We start from the raw sequence: 23,091 nt of genomic DNA, 5'->3' as shown, positions 1-23,091 counted from the left end.
AAGTTTGTCAGAAGTTTTGTTGACAAACGTCAGTGATCGGTACTGCGCCGAAGCTATAAGGCTGACTTCGGTAAAATGATGTGACGTGAGGTGCCAATCTGCAGAAAATGGCGGAGGAAATACATGATTTAGCATGAATTATCATGAATAATATTAACTACTTATTTACCTCTCAGTGTCTTCAGGCAACTTAAAAAAGTACATTCTGTGTTTTTATTATTATTTAGGCAGTTAAATACTGCACAGTATTTAGTACACCATTTTCTTTATTTTTTTCCATCATACACAAGAATACGCGTGCGTGAGTCAATGTTCGCTCGTATGTGAGGCCTTGTCGAATAGTACTCTTGTAGGGGGCAATCGTGCGTGTTTTGTTTTCGATGTAAACTCGCGGAGATGAACAGGCCTGATATAACTGCCAAGTTTCATGATGATACAAGGATTAGAAGTGCGTGTAATTCAGATTCTAAGATTCCATTACATAGTTACATACACGACGACCTAATAAAAACGTGTTACTAAGAAGAACATAGTAGGTATGTTTGTTAAAATCCCTATCATCATCATCATCATTTCAGCCATAGGACGTCCACTGCTGAACATAGGCCTCCCCTAATGCTTTCCACGTTGATCTATTGGTAGCAGCCTGCATCCAGCGCTTCCCTGCTACCTTTACGATGTCGTCAGTCCACCTTGTAGGTGCATAAAATCCCTATAACTCAGTATATTGTTTACAGATTGCTGTACGAGTCTGGCGGCACTCTCTCGGAGCTGGAGTGCGCGAACCACGACCACCCGCTGAAGGACGTCTCCCTCACCAAGCCCTCCAAGATCCCTCTCATCACTGAGGTAAGTTATAAAGTATGCAAAATGCAAATGACAACAAATCAGACTTTTGCGGACGAATATAAGCTTAGCAATCCGGTTTCTTACGTGCCTAATGTTGACGAACCCGTCTGACATTGACATATTTTGGCGGAAGAACGAGACATAACGACAAATACACAAGATGGGAAGAGACAGAATAGATTGTGTTTGGGAGAAGTAAATGATACGAAGTACTCTTTTAAAACATGACATTTATGTACTTGTTAAAGAATGAAATTGTGATTATAAAGAACTAGGTGGACGCGTGCGGTCGGGTGCCGGAACGGCGGCTACCAACGTAACGAGTATCCAACGATACCCCACACGATGGGATAGAAGATGAAAAAAAAAATCATCCCCACTATACATGTAGGGGAGCTACCCTAAAAATTTTTTTTTATCAATAATTTATTCTACCGTTTTGTCGGTGTGATTAATATACGTATCTCCACAAAAATACCGCTCTCTAGTGCCAGTAGTTTCCAAGCAAAACCTCGGACAGACAGATGGACAGAAAGACAGACATATCGAAACTATAAGGGTTCCTTGTCAGGACTACGGAACCCTAAAAACGTTGAAACACTATTGATTGTTGTGTTGCCTTGTGTCAGAGGGCGGACGACAGCATCCCAGCCAGCCTGGCGGCTTTGGATGCGGAGGTAGGCAGCGTGGCGCTGGACTGGCGCAGCATCAAGCACGTCACCGAGTGCTCCTGCTCCACGCCGCTCGACCACTTCAGCAGGAAGGTAACTGAGGACCGTGGTCTCAGAGGCCACAGCATCCCGCCAGCCTGGCGCTGGACTGGCGCAGCATCAAGCACGTCACCGAGTGCTCCTGCTCCACGCCGCTCGACCACTTCAGCAGGAAGGTAACTGAGGACCGTGGTCTCAGAGGCCACAGCATCCCGCCAGCCTGGCGCTGGACTGGCGCAGCATCAAGCACGTCACCGAGTGCTCCTGCTCCACGCCGCTCGACCACTTCAGCAGGAAGGTAACTGAGGACCGTGGTCTCAGAGGCCACAGCATCCCGCCAGCCTGGCGCTGGACTGGCGCAGCATCAAGCACGTCACCGAGTGCTCCTGCTCCACGCCGCTCGACCACTTCAGCAGGAAGGTAACTGAGGACCGTGGTCTCAGAGGCCACAGCATCCCGCCAGCCTGGCGCTGGACTGGCGCAGCATCAAGCACGTCACCGAGTGCTCCTGCTCCACGCCGCTCGACCACTTCAGCAGGAAGGTAACTGAGGACCGTGGTCTCAGAGGCCACAGCATCCCGCCAGCCTGGCGCTGGACTGGCGCAGCATCAAGCACGTCACCGAGTGCTCCTGCTCCACGCCGCTCGACCACTTCAGCAGGAAGGTAACTGAGGACCGTGGTCTTAGAGGCCACAGCATCCCGCCAGCCTGGCGCTGGACTGGCGCAGCATCAAGCACGTCACCGAGTGCTCCTGCTCCACGCCGCTCGACCACTTCAGCAGGAAGGTAACTGAGGACCGTGGTCTCAGAGGCCACAGCATCCCGCCAGCCTGGCGCTGGACTGGCGCAGCATCAAGCACGTCACCGAGTGCTCCTGCTCCACGCCGCTCGACCACTTCAGCAGGAAGGTAACCGCCCGCCGTGGTCTCAGAGGCCACAGCAGCGTGCCAATGTAGACACTCTCGCTTTGACTTTAAGAGCGCTTTCACATTAGGGCGTTAGTAGCGCGACTGCAGCGCGGCAGCGGCGTTTTTATAATGTGAAGGCATGCATCCGCTGTCACATAGTATGAAATTTTCGGCAGCGCGTCTGTTGCGCGTTTGTTGCGCTGCTAAATCGCCTAAATCGCATATGAAAGCGCTCCCCGCGCTAGCCACTCCCCCTAATGTAGACACTCCCCCTTTGACTGAAGGCCGGTTGTCGCTTGCAGCACCACTGCTGGGGCTGCGGCCGCTGCGTGTGCACGCGCTGCGTGTGCGCGCGGGCGCCGCTCCCCGCGCTAATGTAGACACTCCCCCTTTGACTGAAGGCCGGTTGTCGCTTGCAGCACCACTGCTGGGGCTGCGGCCGCTGCGTGTGCACGCGCTGCGTGTGCGCGCGGGCGCCGCTCCCCGCGCTAATGTAGACACTCCCCCTTTGACTGAAGGCCGGTTGTCGCTTGCAGCACCACTGCTGGGGCTGCGGCCGCTGCGTGTGCACGCGCTGCGTGTGCGCGCGGGCGCCGCTCCCCGCGCTAATGTAGACACTCCCCCTTTGACTGAAGGCCGGTTGTCGCTTGCAGCACCACTGCTGGGGCTGCGGCCGCTGCGTGTGCACGCGCTGCGTGTGCGCGCGGGCGCCGCTCCCCGCGCTAATGTAGACACTCCCCCTTTGACTGAAGGCCGGTTGTCGCTTGCAGCACCACTGCTGGGGCTGCGGCCGCTGCGTGTGCACGCGCTGCGTGTGCGCGCGGGCGCCGCTCCCCGCGCTAATGTAGACACTCCCCCTTTGACTGAAGGCCGGTTGTCGCTTGCAGCACCACTGCTGGGGCTGCGGCCGCTGCGTGTGCACGCGCTGCGTGTGCGCGCGGGCGCCGCTCCCCGCGCTAATGTAGACACTCCCCCTTTGACTGAAGGCCGGTTGTCGCTTGCAGCACCACTGCTGGGGCTGCGGCCGCTGCGTGTGCACGCGCTGCGTGTGCGCGCGGGCGCCGCTCCCCGCGCTAATGTAGACACTCCCCCTTTGACTGAAGGCCGGTTGTCGCTTGCAGCACCACTGCTGGGGCTGCGGCCGCTGCGTGTGCACGCGCTGCGTGTGCGCGCGGGCGCCGCTCCCCGCGCTGGCTTCGCCCCGCGCGGCGCCGCTGTGTGCCGCGTGCGCGCCGCAACACGCCACACCCGCGCCAGGTAAAAATTCAAGAATTTTCAATCTTTACTAATATTATCTTCTTTCTTTTCAGCCAAATGACGTCCACTGCTGGACAAAGGCCTCCCCCAAGGTTTTCCACAATGAACGGTCCTGCGCTGCCCGCATCCAGGCTCTTCCCGCGACCTTTACCAGATCGTCGGTCCACCTAGTAGGAGGCCTGCCCACGCTACGTCTTCCAGCCCGTGGTCGCCACTCGAGAACTTTCCTGCCCCAACGGCCATCGTCTCTACGAGCTATGTGCCCCGCCCACTGCCACTTGATTTTAGCAATTCTGCGAGCTATGTCGGTTACTTTGGTTCTCCTGCGGATCTCCTCATTTCTGATTCGATCACGCAGGGAAACTCCGAGCATAGCCCGCTCCATCGCCCTTTGGTTGACCTTGAGCCTTCTTATGAGGCCCATAGTAAGCCCATACTAATATTATAAGTGCGTCTAACGTGCTAACTCTGTATGTCTCGCTTTCACGCCAAACCACAGAACCGATTTTGATGAAATTTGGCATAGAGATACTTTGAGTCTCGGGAAAGGACATAAGATAGTGTTTATCCCGGTTTTTGAAACAGGGACGCGCGCGATAAAGTTTTTCTGTGACAGACAAAATACCACGTGGGCAAAGCTGCGGGCGGAAAGCTAGTGAGGAATGTTTGTAAAGCCCGGTCGCCGAACACATAGAATTCGACGACGGTGCGACGGGCGGCCGCAGTGAGTATGCGAGCGCGACAGCAATATAATTACGCGCGAGCGACAAGGATGGGTAGCTTGGGGTCATTAGACGAAATTCTACGTGCTCGGCGACCGGACTATAGTAACGGCACACTGAAACCCAGCGTCGCGTCGTGGCATTCCTTACCCTGGGCCACGGCATTTGCTGAGTAGGATGCCATTGCGATGGTTATGTTTTATGTGTTACCTCTGTCTTTTTATTTACCTTTATTTGTCTGTGTGTGATGTCCGTCCATAGCAATAAATGTTTCTTTATTTCTGTCTATTTGCGCGAGCCGAATTATATCAGTGTCAGTCTGGCCACATCAGCCAAGAAATGCTGGTTCGAACCCCGCTGCCGCTGGACTATTGTGGTGGACTTCATTTGTTTTGCATAATTTCTAATATTCTTTCATTTATTTATTGGGCTTTCAACATAAGATACAGTATTAAACACAAAAAAAGGTTTTTAACAGAAAAACCGTCTTACTTGGCACTTATCGTTGTAATTTGACAAAAAAAAAATACATTTTATTTCGCTTAATCTGATGTATGTACGATGTAAGGTCGCGGGCAGAGCCTGGATGCGGGCAGCGCAGGACCGTTCATTGTGGAAAACCTTGGGGGAGGCCTTTGTCCAGCAGTGGACGTCATTTGGCTGAAACGAAACGATGTACGAGCAGTTTTCTAAAAATCCTTTCAAATATGTCCATAAAATTCATCATCATCATCATTTCAGACATAGGTCGTCCACTGCTGAACATAGGCCTCCCCCAATGCTTTCCATGTTGATCGATTGGTAGCGGCCTGCGACCAGCGCTTCCCTGCTACCTTTACTATGTCGTCGGTCCACTTTGTAGGTGGACGTCGCACGCTGCGTTTTCCGGTACGCGGCCTCCATTCTTAACCTGCCCTAAATAAAATTAATTTCTTTCAATTCTTAAACACGTTTTTAATTCCATATAGAGATTGTCCTCTTATTACAATAACTACTAATTTTACGATTTCAGTTTTCAAAAATAACCATTTGTTTCTTTCTTTTTCAGATATAGTCACAACAGCAAACTAAGAATCGAATATAGAAAATCGTGTACATAATTATGAAGAAACTTGCTTATTCTACGGATTTTTGTGAACAAATGTTGAAAAGAATTCGTGTAAAAATACGTCCTACAGTAATGCATTTACTGATAATCCAGCAGATTAGTTCTTGCTATTAATACGAGTAAATTGTAGACTTCATTTTAATGATTTCTCCAAATAACACTACTTTGATGATGTTTTGTGTGTATATCTTATCTGCCACGATTCTTCCAAAGATTTTGCACATAGAACACAAATTATGACGTCACTTGTTTGTCAAATCAACACAACAACAACAACTCGCACATTCACTGCGGGCGCCCGTCGCACAGTCGCGACAGCGACATAATTACGCGCGAGCGATAGGAATGGGTAGCTTGGGGTCATTGGACGGGATTCTACGTGCTCACGGACCAGGCTTTATCTATCGACTTCACAGCAACTAAAAGTACTAAAAACTAATATAAGTGTAGTTACTGTGTTTTGGAACCATTCTCTAATGGACTCAGCCCCCCAATTAGACAATTGAAATGTTGAGCCAAACTTTGACCTAATCCAATGTAGAAGCATCATAGCGCTGAGTGTGAGTTTATAATCAAACGTCTTCACTAGTGAGCGAGTTTTGAGCTGACACTGTAGGTTTGTTGTCGACACGAAAAGAAGAAGTGAGCGCGTTAAAAAATATATGAAAATGTTAGTTCTTGAAAGTTTCCGCTAGGGGCGCTGTACAATCCGTCATACATTTAATGTCACTTTTTTACGCAGATGACATCGAATGCGCTTGACGTAAACCACTTGGAATAAGAGAGGCTTCCGGCGACTGGGACCGCAATTAACTAGGACCGCGGTCCCAGTCGCCGGATCCATAAAAAATTAATAATTTTCTTCCGGCGACTGGGACCACTCATAGATAACTTAAAAGAAAATATTATTCAATCCAAAATCGGTACAGTACTAAAATCCATGAGTGGTCCCAGTCGCCGGAAGAAAATTATTTAATTTTTACGCATCCGGCGACTGGGACCGCGGTCCCAGTTAATTGCGGTCCCAGTTGACGGAATCCTCGAATAAGAGGAATAAGAATGCCAAAATATTGGATAATTTGTATTCAGATCAATTTTGTGGTCTCTTTATTGTAAATAGATTTTTGCTATGTTTTTTTTAATTAGGACATAAATTATGATGCAATATTATTTACATACTTCGATTGATCATTTCTGTGGTGGTCAGTCAGTCAACTGCTGCATTCATTTGTATTAAAGTTACGGCCAAACCAACGCGTGTAGCTCGGCAATGGCGATCATTGCGCGTGCATAGATCGCCGCGACCAATGACGTTGATGTGAACGCATCGCTACAAATTCATACACGACGTCTGGATCACCATCGCGCACAGAGACTGCACGCGTTGGTTTGGCCGAACCTTAAAAAGATAAAAATGCGAACATTTTCAATATATTTTTTCTCATTCCATGTAAATATAATTACGTTTATGTACATCGTAAGTTTTTTTATCATTTAATAGAGACTAAGATTGTTTTTTATTTGTGATATTTAATAATAAATAAATAGCTTGATTAAAAAAACTGGTAATCACTCTGTATAACATTGCAATGGTAGGAACTAGGATTGATATAAAAAGACATGACAAGTTTATCTTACGGAATTCGGCGGGGTAAGCAACTGGTTACTAGTTGAACAATAGCAATGCGACTGTTACTAATGTATGGAAACTAGCGCCATCTGCAATGAACGCGACGCTGTCATTAATTGGCGCTGCAGTCGCGTTGCTATTGTACATAGCAACCTGTTGCTAAGATCTGCAAAAAGCATGCGGTATTTAATAGAAATAATAAGTTAATTTGCAAATCATAATACACCAAAGGATTCGCTAAAGATAAGGCTTGAAAACTGAACTATCGATGTATATGTAATGGTAAAAAAACGAGTTTAAGTTCAAATTATATATTTATATGTATAAATGTAAATATTATATACTATTGAAATTGTTACAGTTAATTGCTGCAAAGTGTACAATATATGTGTAAAACTGATACAACTGGTGTTTCATTTCTTCAAAACTATGTAGGTATTGACTTGGGGGCGCCACCGTCAATACAGAATCGCTGGTTCCGATTTTTGCCACTTTGGAAAGTTTAGATAGTCGAACGCTGGTGGCGCCCCCCTGTCAATGTGTTTGGTGGGACAGTTCAGTTGTCTACATTTGTGAGTGGCCAAGCTAAAGTAGTATTTATTGTGTAGCTAGAATTTTAATTTCAAATTCACATACTATACTAATTGACTGTGTACCTACCATCTACCAACATTAAATGTAATTGGTTACAATAAACCTAACAAAGCTATAAAATTTTGATTGACTCGAAGATAGGCTAACGATCAAGTATTCGTTATTTCTGGCTGGAACCTCGTCAAATCACGATGGATATTGTTCCAATTATTCTTCTTGCTTTTGTGAGTTCGGTTCTGGGTGCCTTGAGCAACGAGCGGGATACCATAGACAAAAGTAAATTGATGGGAGTGGACGCCATACACGATAATAATATTAAAATAGACAAGGACACTATTATCACGCGTAATTTGAAGTTGGAAAAGAAAAATCGAGCTAAAAATGGTAAGGAAAAAAATTGTAAGCGACGAGGGTTGCCTAGTTACAGTCAGGTTTCAGATAAACGGTATTAGTGTACAAATCTAGTGCCTAAGGAGCTCTGATGGAAGAGCAGTCGCCCGGCAAGCGAAAGGTCGTGGGTTCGATTCCCGCCTTAGGCAGTTCGATTTTTTTAGGTTACGAGTAATTTACCATTAATAAAAACAAAATATTTTAAGCTGCATGTCACTTCTTGAAAATTCTTACAAGCCGGCGCTATTTTGACACCAACTTAAGCAAGTGCTTACTGAAAAGAACCGCTCATTTTATTTTCTTATTTAAGTGGCGCATCATCGACAACCGGAGGAAGAAAAGGACCCTGATTGGTCGTACGCCGCTATTCCGCAAGAGCTATCCGACCACGTAAACGATTTTAAGCGTAACATGACGGAGTGCCTTAAAGAAGTGCAGGCCAAAGACAAGAGAACCGTCAAAAGGCTCTCCCCTAAAACGGAATCTCCGGTTCACGGGGAATGCCTCATCGCCTGCGTTCTTAAACGCAATGGCGTCATAGAGAAAAGCAAGATTAATAAAGGTAAATTGAAAAAGGTCAATTTTTGAAATCGGCAAAGGTATAAACCTATAGACAAACTAAATCGCCAGAGTAGACGCCATAAGGTTAATATTCCTTCGGGTATATTAACTTTATGGTTGACGCATAAATTCAGAAACTGCCTCGAAACTTTGTTGTCCTTTAGCTGTCCGCATACGATTTTATTATTAGTTTGACCTGAATTATTTTTATCTTTTGTAGGAAATTTAATTAGTTTAGTGAGTAAATTCTACGCAAAAGAGACAAAGATGATGAAGAAGTTGGAGAAGAATTTGGATCGGTGCATTGAAATGAGCGTGCGATTCCAAGACGACGAATGCAAACTAGCTTCTCATCTTAACGATTGTACAAACGATCTCATGGCGAGCAATAAACACAAAGTTGTTGTAAATTACTGATATTATTAAAGGAAAAGCTATGTTAATGTAAATGCGTTTTTTTTTTCAATCACGACAGCAGACCCGGTTAAGCTAACTGCGCATCTCACTGGAATGCGATTATCCTTTGAAATCATTCTCAAATCTCCCCGCGCTTGCTCGTCCTTAGCCATCTTTAGCATACTCTCTCTCATCTGTGTCTGTGATCTTTAGCGCGATGTTAATATTAACTTTATGGTTCCAAATCGATTATAGCGACATCATTTATCGATCGGAAATAAATCATTCAATTAATCAATACGATGATCTTACCGATAGAACAACTCTATATTATATAATCTGTGGGACGCTTACTCACGTCAAAGTCGTCAAATGCCATTTTTTTGACGTTGGTTTCTTTCTTTCGCACAAAAATGGTTGCTTGTGGTTGCATCGTGTGTGGTTTATTTTATTAATTTTTTGGTCGAAATTGGGATTTCTGCTTGTCGGTTTTCTACGAGATAATTTTCTAAGATATGTTTTTCTATCAGCCGTGTTTGGTTAACGGTAAAGGCGATTTATATTTTGGCATTCAGCAGGTTTGGCCTGGCTGAAATAGGTTAAGTTTCTTCTCGTGCATCATCTTTCATACTGTATACAGTGGCGGCCCTAGCAAAAGTTTTAGGTGGTGCAAAATCTCAAAATGGCGCCCCGAGTTGTTCCTATACTATGTAGTTACTTTATCCGTGATTACCTACTAGTATTAGATCTGCCAAATTACTATAGATATATGAGGCAAGTACAATGATGACTATCGTGCTTGTCATAGCAGTTGTTCTGCTCATTCGCAATAAAAAAAATGACGTCAATCCTGCTTGTATTACCCTCATGCCCTGCTGAGGCAAATTGTACAGATGAGAAATAAAAACAGTTAAGTAATAATTTTGTTTCACAACTTTTATTCAAACTGATAGGCTACATACAGTCTTAAAAAAAAAAACTTCCAACAACCACTTTAATGAAAAACTTAAATGGCTACCTTTCTGGCTTTTGCGCTTGCAAATTTTTTTATTAATTCGGAATAATTTAGCTTCTGAGCAATAGCATTTTCTATGGACAAGATTCCAAGATCTGACAGTCTTTCCTGACACATAGTAGAACGTAGGTAAGTTTTTATAAGTTTCAATTTACTGAAGCTTCGTTCCCCTTTAGCGACAGTTACAGGTATAGTCAGCAAGATGCGAAGTGCTGTCCACACATTTGGGAAAATATCCTGCCAATCATTCTTTTTAATAAGTTGGAGAACTTTAAGTGGCTCTGCTGATTGAAGATCTTTTATTAATGGGTTCAAGCTCATAAGTTCCTCAACCAATTCACAACCAGACACGTCACATTTTTCCCCATCTGTTAAACTGATTTGCAAATCACTACAGGCTTTTTCCAATATGGATCTTTCAGGAATTATTTTCATGTTGTATAAAAATGACCATGTATCATTGAATATTGATAGTTGTTTAAATCGAGTGACTAAGGCATTCTCAATTGTATCAATCATAGGGTAGAAAACGTTCATTTTAAACAATTCTTCAGGATCAGATGGTGTCTCATCTACGGCTTCATACTCAAATAATCGTTTCTTTCTTCGGGATCGGGCAGCCTTAAAAATTGGGTCTATCTCAGCCTGAGATGCTATTTCCTTAGCTGTTATTAGAGCAGATGAAGAGTCTCGGTACTGTTTCACAAATTCTGAGCAGTTTTTCAGCAATTGCGACGCATTTGGTAAATCCATAGATTCAGACTGCATAGCCTTACTTACAATGTTTACTTGAAACAATATATCATACCAAGCCACCATTGTAACTATGAACTCAAATTGCTCCATGTATTGAATTAGAGACAAGGCCTCTGATGCAGCGACTGAGTCATTTGTTTCTTCATGAAGATTCAGAAGGGCATCACGAACTGAAGAGTAGTGATAGCGAACAGCAGCAAGGCTAGAAATTCTACTCTCCCAGCGAGTTTCGCAAACTTTTTTCAGGGATAACCCTTCAATGTGCTTGGATACCACTTCCCATCGCTTTGTTGATCCGGAAAATAAAACAAACAGTCTTTGGAGAAATCCAAATAAAGAAACTGATTTAACGGAAGTTTTCGCTGCATCAGCTATCACTAAATTCAAACTGTGACAACCACATGGATTGAAAAATGCTCGAGGATATTGATTCAAAATTCTGGTTTGGACACCTTTATTTATTCCTACCATATTCGCTCCATTATCATACCCTTGGCCGCGACAATCGTTCATGTCCAAGTCAAACTCTTGCACAATTGTATCTAGAAAGATTCCAGTAAGTCCTGCTCCCGAAGAGTCACTTACCGGCTTGTAAGCAACAAAACACTCACGTACTTCGACTTCTTCATTAGTATCGACAAAACGGAATGTTACTGATAATTGTTCAACGTGGCTTACATCAGGAGTACAGTCCAGTATGATAGAGAAGTATTTAGCTGATTTTACCATAGACAAAATATTATTTCGGACTTCACTTGCAAGTAAGCCAATTAACTCGTTTTGAATACGTTTGCCAAAATAATGGACATTAGTCTCCTTATTTACAACACGACGAAGGTGCTCCATCATTACAATATCAAATTTTCCCAGTAACTGCACTAAACCCAGGAAATTACCATTATTAGGAGTGTATAAAGTTTCCGCTCCAGAACTCCCTCTAAACGATAAATTATTGCTTGCTAAGAAAAATACTATTGACATCATTCGTTCGAGGATAGCAACCCATCGTGTTTTCTCACTCTCAATCTGCTTTTGCAAGTGCTTGTCTATTCCACTGAAGTTCTTTAATCTAATTGACGCTTCTATCCAATTGTTCACAGCACGTCGATGATCTGAGGATGTTTCGTGAATTTTGAGACGCGTTGATAAGTGCCTCCAGTCGTCAAATCCTTCTTTTCCCAATCTAGACTGGGGATTTGTATTAAATAAACGGCAGCAAAAACAATGTACTTTATCTGCAGATTTAGAGTACACGAGCCATCTTCTTTTGAAAGTTTCCCCATTTGGCATTACTCTTTCAAAATGCATATTTGAAAAATGACGACCGTCAAGTTTCCTTGGGTAGTTTTCGTTACTCATTTGATTACTTACAGGGCCTTCAGTAATTATTTCATCTCTTGTCGCAGAGTCAATGAATGGCCATTCTGAAATATCATCATATTTTTTTTTTCTAAAAGGAGATGATGATGATTGTACATCGGATATAATTTCTTCCGAAATATTTTGAAATCCAGAAGAGGTTCCTGGAATACCTAAATAAATACAGAAAAAGTAAGTCCAGACGAAAAAATTATGAATTATGAACATTTCGCTAACTGAAACGAACGAGGTGAGGGAATAATTTGTATTAAAAGCTTCAAGCGTAATTTCATATTCCAACTACATAGTTCACTTGCTACTGTGCTTGGCGTTTGTAGACCGAATTGGAGGACGTCTTTAAGCTTCAGGATAGGATAGAATGGAATTGGAATTCTTGAGTGGCGCCCATGTCCCTACCGGAAGACGCAGCGCGGGCAGGTTCTCCTCAGGGTCAACCGATGACCTGGTGAAGGTCGCGGTAGCGCAAGACGGGACGTTGTCGGATGCTTTGGGGGAGACCTATATCTAGCAGTGACAAATGAATATACGCCAAATTAAATTAAGCATGTTTATGATTTTGGCCACTGAACTAGTTGGAAAATGAAATTACGCTTGAAGCTGCTAGTCTAATAACACCAATAGGTATTTTTTTGGAAAGTGAATGAAAATTTAGCAACAACGAAAATATAGAGAACCAGGTAAATCTTCTTGAATGTGTTGTTTTTCATCTTCATGAGCTTCGCCTGAAGAACTTTTATTAAGTAGGTCTTCTTCCGTTGCGTGGTGGAGTTGAACTAGTTCTGATGATAACGATTCAGATGATTTCTCAGGTCTCAAAAATTTCGATAATAATTTAGCTGCCTTCTCAGATTCTTCTTGCTTTTTCCGTTTTCTTTTTAAGTTTTGAGCACCAGATAATTTTTTTGGAGGCAGTGACATGATTTTTTTCTGTAAAAGATAAATTTATTAAATGTAATACAATACACCTATTATATGCTGCGATTACATAAAGTCCATTTCTTCCACGGTAACAAATCACAGAGTTAGGTTCGCTTTACAAAAAGAAAAAAATATTAATAACTAAAACAAAAAAAAAACACCCCGACTATGGAAAGCTCGCGTCGCGCTCTAAAAAGTATAGAAAAAGAAAATATTCTTGACAGACATTCTTCTCAACAAACTATTTAATATTTATCATCTATTAAGTAGACAACTTACATACAATTTTTATTTTTATACACAGATATATATGTAATGATGTTCAGAGGAAAGCCGTGGTCGTATGCCACCCTGCCCTAACAATCGCTTACTACTGTTAGAATGCATTGCAAATTGCAATACCCTTAAGATACGAGCTGAAAACATAACACTCCTTTAGGGTTCATCGCAGTCGGGTAATATATAAAAACAAATAATTAAGTACCTACATACATCCAAGATCTAATATCGCTAAATGACGTAGACTTATGTACCTACATTCATTATACTTACATGAACACGAACACGACCTGCTGCAACAGTACTTACCTTGAGTTTAATCTATAGAATAGCAATAATACAAGTAACTTTGCGCTAAATACACAATAAATACACTTGCGCGAGAATAAACAATGACAACAGGCTGGCGAAGCATCAGCAACTAACAGTTGACCATAGAGAAAAGTAATACATAGGAAATAGAGAACCCTCTCTGTCAAATTTTTGAGCCTACTAATTGACAGCCTGGTGTTAAATTCCCTGTACTTAACCTACGTACGTAACGCTCACATACATACATAGTACACGCACACATACATACATAAAGTCCACGCACACATACACACAGTTCACGCACACATAGGCCCTCATAACCTTCAAAGAATTATTGTTTTTATGATGTACAATGTAGAATTTTTTCAAATCCATTATTTTGAAAATATTTATCTTTATGGTGTACGTATTTTCAAAACAAGGTATTTGGAAAAATTCTACATTGCACATGGAAATGCAAATAAGTAAACAAAAACTTTTGAATTTAATAATTTTACTTTATTTATGAACACACATAATATTATACACCAAAAGCGTCTTTTCGCAAAGTTTTCAACACAGAACACAGCACATTGAGAAAACTCAGATCACTTGTGAACATAACAGAAAGTTTCTTCGCGATTCACGAAGGAACGAACAAAACTCCGATGAACCAGAACAGCAGCAGGTACGAAGGAATGAACTTGAATTTGACTCGACTCTTCAATACTTTAATAGGGCCACAGAACTCATAAACGATGGCTAAGAAAACAATAATGCATTCAATTCAACCTAACAAAAACAACACCGGCCATTTTGGAGGAAAAACAAAGTTGCCATATGTTAAATAGTAATTTCTACTACTCTATTATGTAAATTATAACAAAAATGTCAATGTTCAGTTTTAAATTAAAACAAATTAATTTCATTTAAAAAAAGTTTTCACATTGTAATTAACAATATTCTCAAATATATTTTAATTAAGAAAAAAATGAAAATATGAAGGAAACAGGAGCAGCGACATCTAGAGCGTTTTAAGGTAGTTAAAAAGTATTTGAATTTATTCACCGATGTCGCTGTTTGGAAGCAAGTTTCACTTTGATGACCGTTGTATGGAAGTTTCTTCACCCTGCAGTTGACTGACACTGGCGCGGCGCACCAGTGTTGTTCCTGACAAATTTAGGGTTGCCGTATTCTAATTCTAAAATTGCCGGATTTTTAAGGAAAACTAAGAAAATTGCCGTATTGTATAAAATCTTTATTTGGAAAGTTTAAATTTAAAAAAAAATACAAGTGATGTATTATGTACTATGCGTATACTACTTTTAAACTTACTTTTTTTATTCTTCACTTTTTAAGGTTTTGAATAATTTAGTCCAAGAACCTACCCGAACAAAAGTGAAGAATCTACCAAAATGAGAAAATAACGATTTTAGACATTAAAATCTCAGAGATAAGGTTGCATTTTTGGCGTTTCTTTTCGTGGCGCTTCTACTTCATCTATGGTTTACAAGTTTTTTCGTTCCATTAGACGAAATATTTATTTTTTGTTTACTAAAAACTCATGAAAAACTCATAAAACTCTACTTTACTCAATTGCCGTATATTTTGATACGGTAATCAAAGTGCTGCCGTATACCGTATTTATGGTGCCTAAGATGCCTGAATGCCGTATATTACGGCAATTGCCGTATCAAGAACAACACTGCGGCGCACACAACTGAAGTGACGAGACGGACGACCGACGGACGAAAGAAATTTCACCTCTCTCCCTCGCACGTCGCCTGCCTGCTTCTGTTATCAAAGAAAGCCGCCCTGCACGCTGCCGCCGCCCGTTTGCGCTCCAGATGGATCGTCGGTCAATAACGATTTTTTTTAATAATCGTTTCGGTGACGTGTGGCGAAAGCGGGCGCGTTTCGATTGATTTCGGCGCCCCCCATAACCGGCGCCCGGTGCAGTCGCACCGCTCGCACCGCCCTAGGGCCGCCACTGACTGTATACTGTATTTTACAGTCATTATATTTGGAGAAGATTTTTTAAACGTTGCCACTCGTTTTTTCATATACAAACAAGGTTACCCAATACTTTTCTGCAAATTCATCGAAATTTTTGAAGTTATCATGAATATGTGTTTCCACATTATAAGGCTTTGGCTCCTTTCTGGCTAACTGGCATGTAGTCAACCACTTTGATGGAGATCACACTGTTGTATTTCGCACTGAATTTTCAATCGTTGCGTGTATGCTATCCATGGTCATTTCTGTATGTCCGGGAAGCAAATAGTTTTTTGAAACTAGCAGGCCATTATGTATTTCCGTAAGCACTAATTTGTTTTTATTTTAGCCAGGACACGAATCCGTGTTTTAACAGTGCCTCGCTGATCGCAGGTATCTGTAAATATCAATTTAGTATTGTTGCTATTTCGTTTCCATCTCTCTTTCACTTTCTCCCCAAACATAGCAATAACCGTGTCTTATCATGCTTTCATAAAAACACAAATGAAATTGTACACTGTTTTTTCTTGAATAAAATAATGACATGCTGTTTCCATAAGGTGTATTTAGGACCTTTTGCAAATCGAAAGAGGCAAAAATTATAGAAGAATTCTTTTTTGTTATTTCACGATGACACCATTTTTTTTGAGGCTTCTCTTTTCACCTCAATGGGTAGATACCACCTGGAACTATCTTTCATTGTGTCGTTTTATTGTTAAAGATTTCATTTGAAAATGCTTCATTTTTTAAATGTTTTGCAGTTTTTTGCAATCTGTATACCTTGTCCATACTATTTTTCAGTTTCCTTATCAACGTCTTGTTTTTTTTAGTCTCAGATGCAAATTTTTCTGAATAATTGGTTGGAGTCATAACATTTGGATTAAGTTCTCATAAAGGATTAATCCTGGATGGACCAGCAATAGGTTCAAATGACAGATTTAAAGTTTGCCTCGGTTAATAAAAACTCATAGATGCTGCATCCATCACAAATTACTGTTAGTACCTTCAGTACTATGACAGTCCTTTGCAAGAAGTGGTAAACTGCACTAAAAATTTGGATGCTGCCCATAAGCATGATCCAATTCAGTCCAATAGTAGGAAATTAGGAATGCACATTTTCCATAGTCCATATTGCTCTAAAGTTTCCTTGTACTGTGGCAAAGTGGTAGAAATTAACCTGCTAAAATAAGCCGATTAGTCAGGCAGTGTCAGGAGCAGTTGGTTTTTTTGGCAATCAAATGTAATTGTTAAAATATTTTCATTTTCTTCTCTTTATAAGACTTTTAGTTTTCAGGCGTTCTTGCAATGAAATGCAGATGGAACGAACATCAGTTGTCCCTCTATACTGAGTGGTATGAGGCATTATCCATAACGATAACAGTTTGGCGGTTTTAGCAATAACTTTTCTCTAGTCCATTTGCTGATGTTTACAAAATTCATATTGCTATGATAATTTCCGGTTTTTCTTTTAGATTTAGGCCGGGGTGACATGCCTAAATGGTCTGGGCAAAAGGCAGGCATAGCCTGGAATCCTAAATAGGGAACCATTACTCAATGTCAGTCGTTGCCTGTTAAATGAATATATTAAACCAGACTTTTTCGGATGAACACTTTTACTGTTCCATTGAAGAAACTGAGAAATTGTCTATTGTCATCTTTATCGTCTAACGAACTGTTGTACGGGGTCTCGGAGCTGAGGTTTTAAAAAACACTTTGTTTAGAATTAAGGTTTATCAGCACAAAATACTTACCCAGCAACATAAATGAGTGGTCCCATTGTTTGGTTTTATATAGAGCTGATTTTATCAGTGGTGGCGTGAGGCGTCTACCAGGAATTGCCGGATGCTAATTTGAATATAATAAGTCGTTTGTAGCTGATCCAGCAGCTAAATTGTAACATTTATACCTACTCTGTTATCTAATGTACTTATTTAGGTATTGTAATTATGCGTGATGCCATGTTGGATGACATAACTCCTCTCTCCTTAAGTTCGAAATCATCCGATTGCTTTATTAGAATCGGAGGGTTTCGATTGCACATATTTGGATATATTTTCTTAATTTTATAAAACACAATTACACTTATAGCTAATACAATTATTAGGTACATACAAAATTACAGTTCCTACACTGACACTTTTTACATAGATCACTGTATCATTTTCCACTTGTTTTAGCAATAACTTTTCTCTAGTGCAGGTCTTCCCTTACTTAATTGTACTGTGACGCCCTAGGGACTTTGCCATTTTTTTACGACGCCCCTCAACCCAGTTCCCAAAAATACTTTCCAATTTTAGAACCAGCCTAGTAACAGGTTATCAGAAAAACTATTTGGACATTAATATTTTTACTAGAAAAAGCATAAAAATAGATATTTAGGAAAGATATTACAGCCAACAAGGCTGGCTAATGTGAAGGTTGCGCTTGCTTTTCTGAGCATAGCTTCTGAAACCGGGGCTCCAGTTTGGAACTTGCCACTCTCAATTCTTTTCTACGTCTATCTTTGACCTTTGTTCTTTATCACTGCAGAAAAGCCTGTTTCCCACAAGAACGAAGTCGCAAATGGTAATGAAACCTTTAATGCAGCAGTCCCGATGGCACGATATTCATAAGAAACGAAAGCCCCAAAATTCAAACAGTTTGTCCTTGTCATATTTAATTTTTAGGCTGGAATCACAAGACAATTCTATTAGTTCTTCTTCTTCTGTTGAAAGTATCGTTGGACTAGACTAGAATCTAGTCCATTTGCTGATGTTTACAAAATTCATATTGCATTGATAATTTTGGGTTATTCTTTTAGATTTTAAAATTAAAAGAGCTTAGTCGTCAGCCATCAATAAATCTGCCTTGTCCTCCGGCATATTCAATTTAAACGTGACCCTTTGCCAATGTGTTCCCCTCGTTCTTACTTCTTCCTCGGTCTCATCAAGATAAACGATGTTTCTTTGAGCTCTCCTGTGATACTTTATCGCATTGAGATAACCACCATTAATGGTCTGGTGAAGTTTTTTGAACCTCGGGTCCAGTATTGTTCAGGACATGGTAAACTCCGAAGTACTCTTCTGGATTTGGCTAGCTTTTCTGCTTTCGGGCTCAAATTGGGCTGCCCTATAGCTTCAGCACAGCCTCTTGCATACTCTCTTCAGCAGCTGCTTTCGCCATTTTACTACTTATTCGTGACATTTTGCACATCGATTTTAGGTAAATACTGGTAAATCTATGGAAGCCAACAACTCGTATAGGTTTGATCTTTCAAACCTGGCTATAACAGCTCCAGTCACTGCGCCACGATTTACGTCCATATCAGGGTTTGAATTACTAGAACTGAACAGTTGGAGCTCTAAATTACACATTGCATTTTATGGTAAACGTTGATTGCAAGCCTACCTTTATCAATAGTACATCCCATTGATCTGTTATGGTTATTGAGGATTTTAATTCGTTAAATTTTTCCATAATATACGATAATAACTAGGAATAGTAAAATAATATTTTGGTTATCGTGTTACACAAGATTACCTGTAAGGCAAAAGATTTGGCTTGCAAACATCTTCATTTAATTATTTAAACTTTTTCCATTAAGGCATGTATTTTCTCATAATATTCTAAATTCTTAGTGAGTAAATTGTTTCTTATACATTTTAATAAGTGTGGTGGGTCATATTAAGGGTACCACATCTTGGTAATTTGTCAAAAACACATTTTCTTTTGGTTAAATGGTTGAAATTAATTTTATTTAAAATTGTTTGAATCTGTCTAAAATACAATTAACTCGAAACGCTTGTTACTGTAGCGATTCGTGAGCTTTTCCCAACAAATTACTTACATAGTTATCACTGGTAACTGGCATGTGCCTTAACAATTGTTCTGCTTCACCACTGAGGTGACCTTTTAAGTAGTGAAGTTTTTGCACATTATCTAGCGATGAATTTTGGTGAACAAGAGAGATGAACAAATCATGAAATGTTGTCCACCATGTATATTTGCCGGAAAATATTGGAATAATTATCTTTGGAAGCATTACTGAATTAGTAAACATTTATATCCGGGACATTACCTTGCTTACTTGATTCTCCTACAGACAGTGGTGACAATTTATTCAAAGCATAACACACTTTTATAATCAAAGTAAGCATCCTCAGTAGTCTCATAAATCTCCTCGTCAAAATAAAGAATATAAAATTCATTATCAGAATCTGCCTGCCTAACTATTGAGGTATGATTTCCACTGCTGTTCAAGAGTCTCTAACCGCGTTTGAACTTAAACATCGGATAACCGTTCTTTCGGAGATTTTTTAAAGTTAATTAATCCCCGTGATATTTGGCTTTTAATGTCCGACTATACCTTAATTAATTGCTCCATAGTTCTATACACCTGACGTCGCTCATGTTGGATTCATCGTTATTAAAATATTGGCAGGAGGAACTTCCTTAACAACTTCTTCAATGTTTTTAAAATATTGAGCAATTGATTCAAGAGACACGGCGGCTCTTGCATTTTTCATATTTGTAGCTACTCGTTGAGAATATTCAGACTTGTCCTCCCCCAAATTTTCTTTAGTAAGTAAGGAACTGAATCTTGAATTTGTAATAGCATTTCTACAAAATGGCTCCGATTGCCAATTCCGACCTGCAAACTCATTACATTTTATTATTTCATATAGGTATTTGAAATACCTCAATAACACCTCAACAACAATAATAATAAGTGAAGAAATACCGTATTTCTTCACTTATTATTATTGTTGTTATAATTTTCGGTACTTTTCCAATGTCTTCCACTCGTGGATGCGATGTAATGAAATTATTTTCTTGTGACGAATTCTTCTGGGCCCATAACTATTGTTGTTATGGGGTTTTATTAATAAAGAGCCATGATCTTCTTTAACTTGCTTGTTTATTGCAATTTTACACATGCAAAATATTATTAGTACAAAGGAGAACATCAAAACAAAACTTCATTGGACCATTTTTCCACAGAGTACAGCATAGACAATAGAGCTAGTTTTTAAAAATCTAAACCTTAAATAAACGTTTAGTGTTGTCATTACTCAACACTTATCATATGTTATTTGCATGTTACGCAAGATTTAAATATTTTTTTCTTGGCCTGCCGCACTAAATACCCAGCAAATCCACGAAATCCTGGCAGGGTCGCCATTTAATGTGGGGACCGGGAGTTGTCAATAAAATACTGTGCGATGCGAGTATAATTGTGTCTCAATTTACATAGCAACATAAGGTTTATAGCTGCATAATGTACGTTAGTGAGGGTGGCGCGTACACACACTACAACGTAAATGAGTGGTCCCATTATTTTTGGGTCGGTTTTTGATGCTAAAGGCGACAAGTCAATTTCTAGTAAATTTTCTAGATTTACTTCACAGTCCAATTTGGCTTCCCCATCCGAATTGTCAATTAATAATATTTTCTGCGCCTGCTGCAATCATCATCGCAGTTGGCACCAGGAGCATAAACTCTGGATGTTCAATAGTTTAAAAAAAACGTGTAGGTATATGTAGAAGCTTCTAGGTTTCTTGAATAATAACTCAATTTAGACTGGTAAATAACAGGTACGATAAAATGCTCGTTTGTGTCATGGATACCTGTATGCCCGCACGGATTCAGTTCCTTCGGATCGGTAATGCACCACATAAAATTACTTTTACTTGGAGTGCTCTCCTCTAACTAAGGCTATAGCCGTCCACTTTATCGAAGTCGTAAGCCCTATGAGTATAAGAATCAAGTTTTTTTCGAAATTATGGATATCAATAGCATATCCCAGCTGTCTACAGATTGACCTACATTTTTCAGTGCGTATAACTGCTGTTGAACATCAGAAATTAGCGACCGTATGGAAGCCAGTTACCAAGGTAATGCAACTCTTTGCATAGGCAGATCCAATCAAATGTTAATGACTGTACCACTAAATTTCTTTTAAAAGTATTTAAATTTATATTTGATAAACTGCAAATTAATATAAAATATTTAAAAATGTCCAAAATCATTCTGACTTCAAAATTAGAAATAAATAACTTACTTAATTTGACCATTCTACGTAGAATTATTATTTTCTAAAAAAAATTTTATTACACAGTGGCCACATGTGAATTACAAAATGATATAATAAAAGATTATGTATTACACATATTTAACTCGTTATATGTAAAAATAATTAATATTACATGATCTTTACATTAATTCCTTCAGATGTTCTTCTTGCTCGAGTTTTATCACCCGGCAAAACTCATCACCTTGACACGAACTCTCCCAGCAGCCAGCAACAAATCCATCATCTGACTGGAACTCTCCCAGCGCACACTGCGCGGGGGTTCAGCGAAGGATTCCGCCCTCTGTCTCGCCGCTTCTAATTGCCTACAATGTTTTTTCAAGTCAGCCCACGATTTTATATCAACATTGACCAAGGGGATGGAATAGGATGGCCTAATGTTAATCTTGATTAAGCTTAACTTTTCTTCCTCGTCCAAAGGTTTACGCAACCTCGAAAAGTAATTCTGCATAATGCTTAGGTAACTACTTATGGATTCATCAGGACCTTGGGTCCTTGAACGAATCTCCTGCAACAAACGATGATCATAATCGTAGGGTAAATACTCCTCTAATAATGACGCTTTTAAATCCTCCCAACTATTTAGATGGTCACGAGTACCTCGGTACCAATATAAAGCCTCACCGGTAAATAATGCAGCCGCTGAGTTAAATAATTTCTCCTTAGTAATATTACGAGATTGACATAACTCCTCAATCCGCACAACAAAATCCTGAACACTGTCTTTCCCATTATATTTTAAATTTAGAGAATGAACACACGCATAACAATTTAATACAGGTTTAACCCCCAATGACTCAATCGCAGCCGAACCAGCAACCTTAGACACTTCCTCCTCAGCAGGTTGGAAATCGTAGCTGCTAACGAACGTGTAAGTCATTCGGTCGATCCTTTTTAAAAGTGGGATGAGACGCTCATCTAACTGTCCCATCAAAGACCTATCATCTTCCTCCGTAGCCTCAACACGGCTTAACCTATGGAAGATATGGTTGCCTAAAGTCTGCACTCTATTAAGTTTTTTGAGTAACAGGGGTTTCCTATTACACAGCTCCTCAAGCTCGTCTATTTTGGAGGAAATAGTCTTAAGCTCAGCCATCGCATCTCCCTCAAACACACTCACCTCATCGCTAGGTATATCAGGATATGGCTCAGGAGCCAAACGTTTAATTTGAGCACGCAACAACTCTACAGTTTTTTCAGGCACAGCATCTCGAATGGCAACCTCGTAAATCAATTCGTCTTTGTTCAAAATGTTAAACCGG

The 23,091-nt window shown here is 40.6% G+C and overlaps 2 protein-coding genes and 1 long non-coding RNA gene across 3 annotated transcripts in view; 2 read left to right on the top strand and 1 right to left on the bottom strand.

Moving 5' to 3' along the window:
- The window catches only part of LOC135081063 (myotubularin-related protein 6), a 93,901-nt gene extending 87,573 nt beyond the window's left edge, over window positions 1–6,328 (top strand). The window contains exons 15-17 of the mRNA XM_063975788.1: window positions 738–849; window positions 1,479–2,467; window positions 5,495–6,328. Coding sequence (XP_063831858.1) covers window positions 738–849; window positions 1,479–1,739 — 373 coding nt within the window. The 3' untranslated portion in view covers window positions 1,740–2,467; window positions 5,495–6,328. The remainder of the gene's footprint in view (window positions 1–737; window positions 850–1,478; window positions 2,468–5,494) is intronic.
- A 1,414-nt stretch (window positions 6,329–7,742) lies between these two features.
- On the top strand, window positions 7,743–9,172 carry LOC135081253 (uncharacterized). The gene is made up of 3 exons (XM_063975997.1): window positions 7,743–8,162; window positions 8,479–8,730; window positions 8,950–9,172. Exons 1-3 carry the CDS (start codon window positions 7,970–7,972, stop codon window positions 9,144–9,146), a joined length of 642 nt encoding a protein of 213 aa, XP_063832067.1. The 5' UTR covers window positions 7,743–7,969; the 3' UTR covers window positions 9,147–9,172.
- An 868-nt stretch (window positions 9,173–10,040) lies between these two features.
- On the bottom strand, window positions 10,041–15,751 carry LOC135081054 (uncharacterized). Its single transcript, XR_010259116.1, has 2 exons — window positions 12,951–15,751; window positions 10,041–12,428 (listed from the first exon to the last, which is right to left on the bottom strand). It is a non-coding gene; the product is annotated as an uncharacterized LOC135081054 (long non-coding RNA).
- Between the last annotated feature and the right edge of the window lie 7,340 nt (window positions 15,752–23,091).

The sequence above is a fragment of the Ostrinia nubilalis genome, chromosome 19, assembly GCF_963855985.1.
Source record: "Ostrinia nubilalis chromosome 19, ilOstNubi1.1, whole genome shotgun sequence".
In the NCBI taxonomy this organism is placed as follows: Eukaryota; Metazoa; Arthropoda; class Insecta; order Lepidoptera; family Crambidae; genus Ostrinia; species Ostrinia nubilalis.
This window is presented reverse-complemented; position numbering and strand designations above follow the sequence as displayed.

Excerpts from the sequence above, each read along its gene's own strand:
- LOC135081253 (XM_063975997.1), top strand. The coding sequence starts at position 7,970 with ATGGATATTGTTCCAATTATTCTTCTTGCTTTTGTGAGTTCGGTTCTG. Across the intron at positions 8,163-8,478 it reads GAAAAATCGAGCTAAAAATG|TGGCGCATCATCGACAACCG; the intron begins GTAAGGAAAAAA and ends TTCTTATTTAAG. Across the intron at positions 8,731-8,949 it reads GAAAAGCAAGATTAATAAAG|GAAATTTAATTAGTTTAGTG; the intron begins GTAAATTGAAAA and ends TATCTTTTGTAG.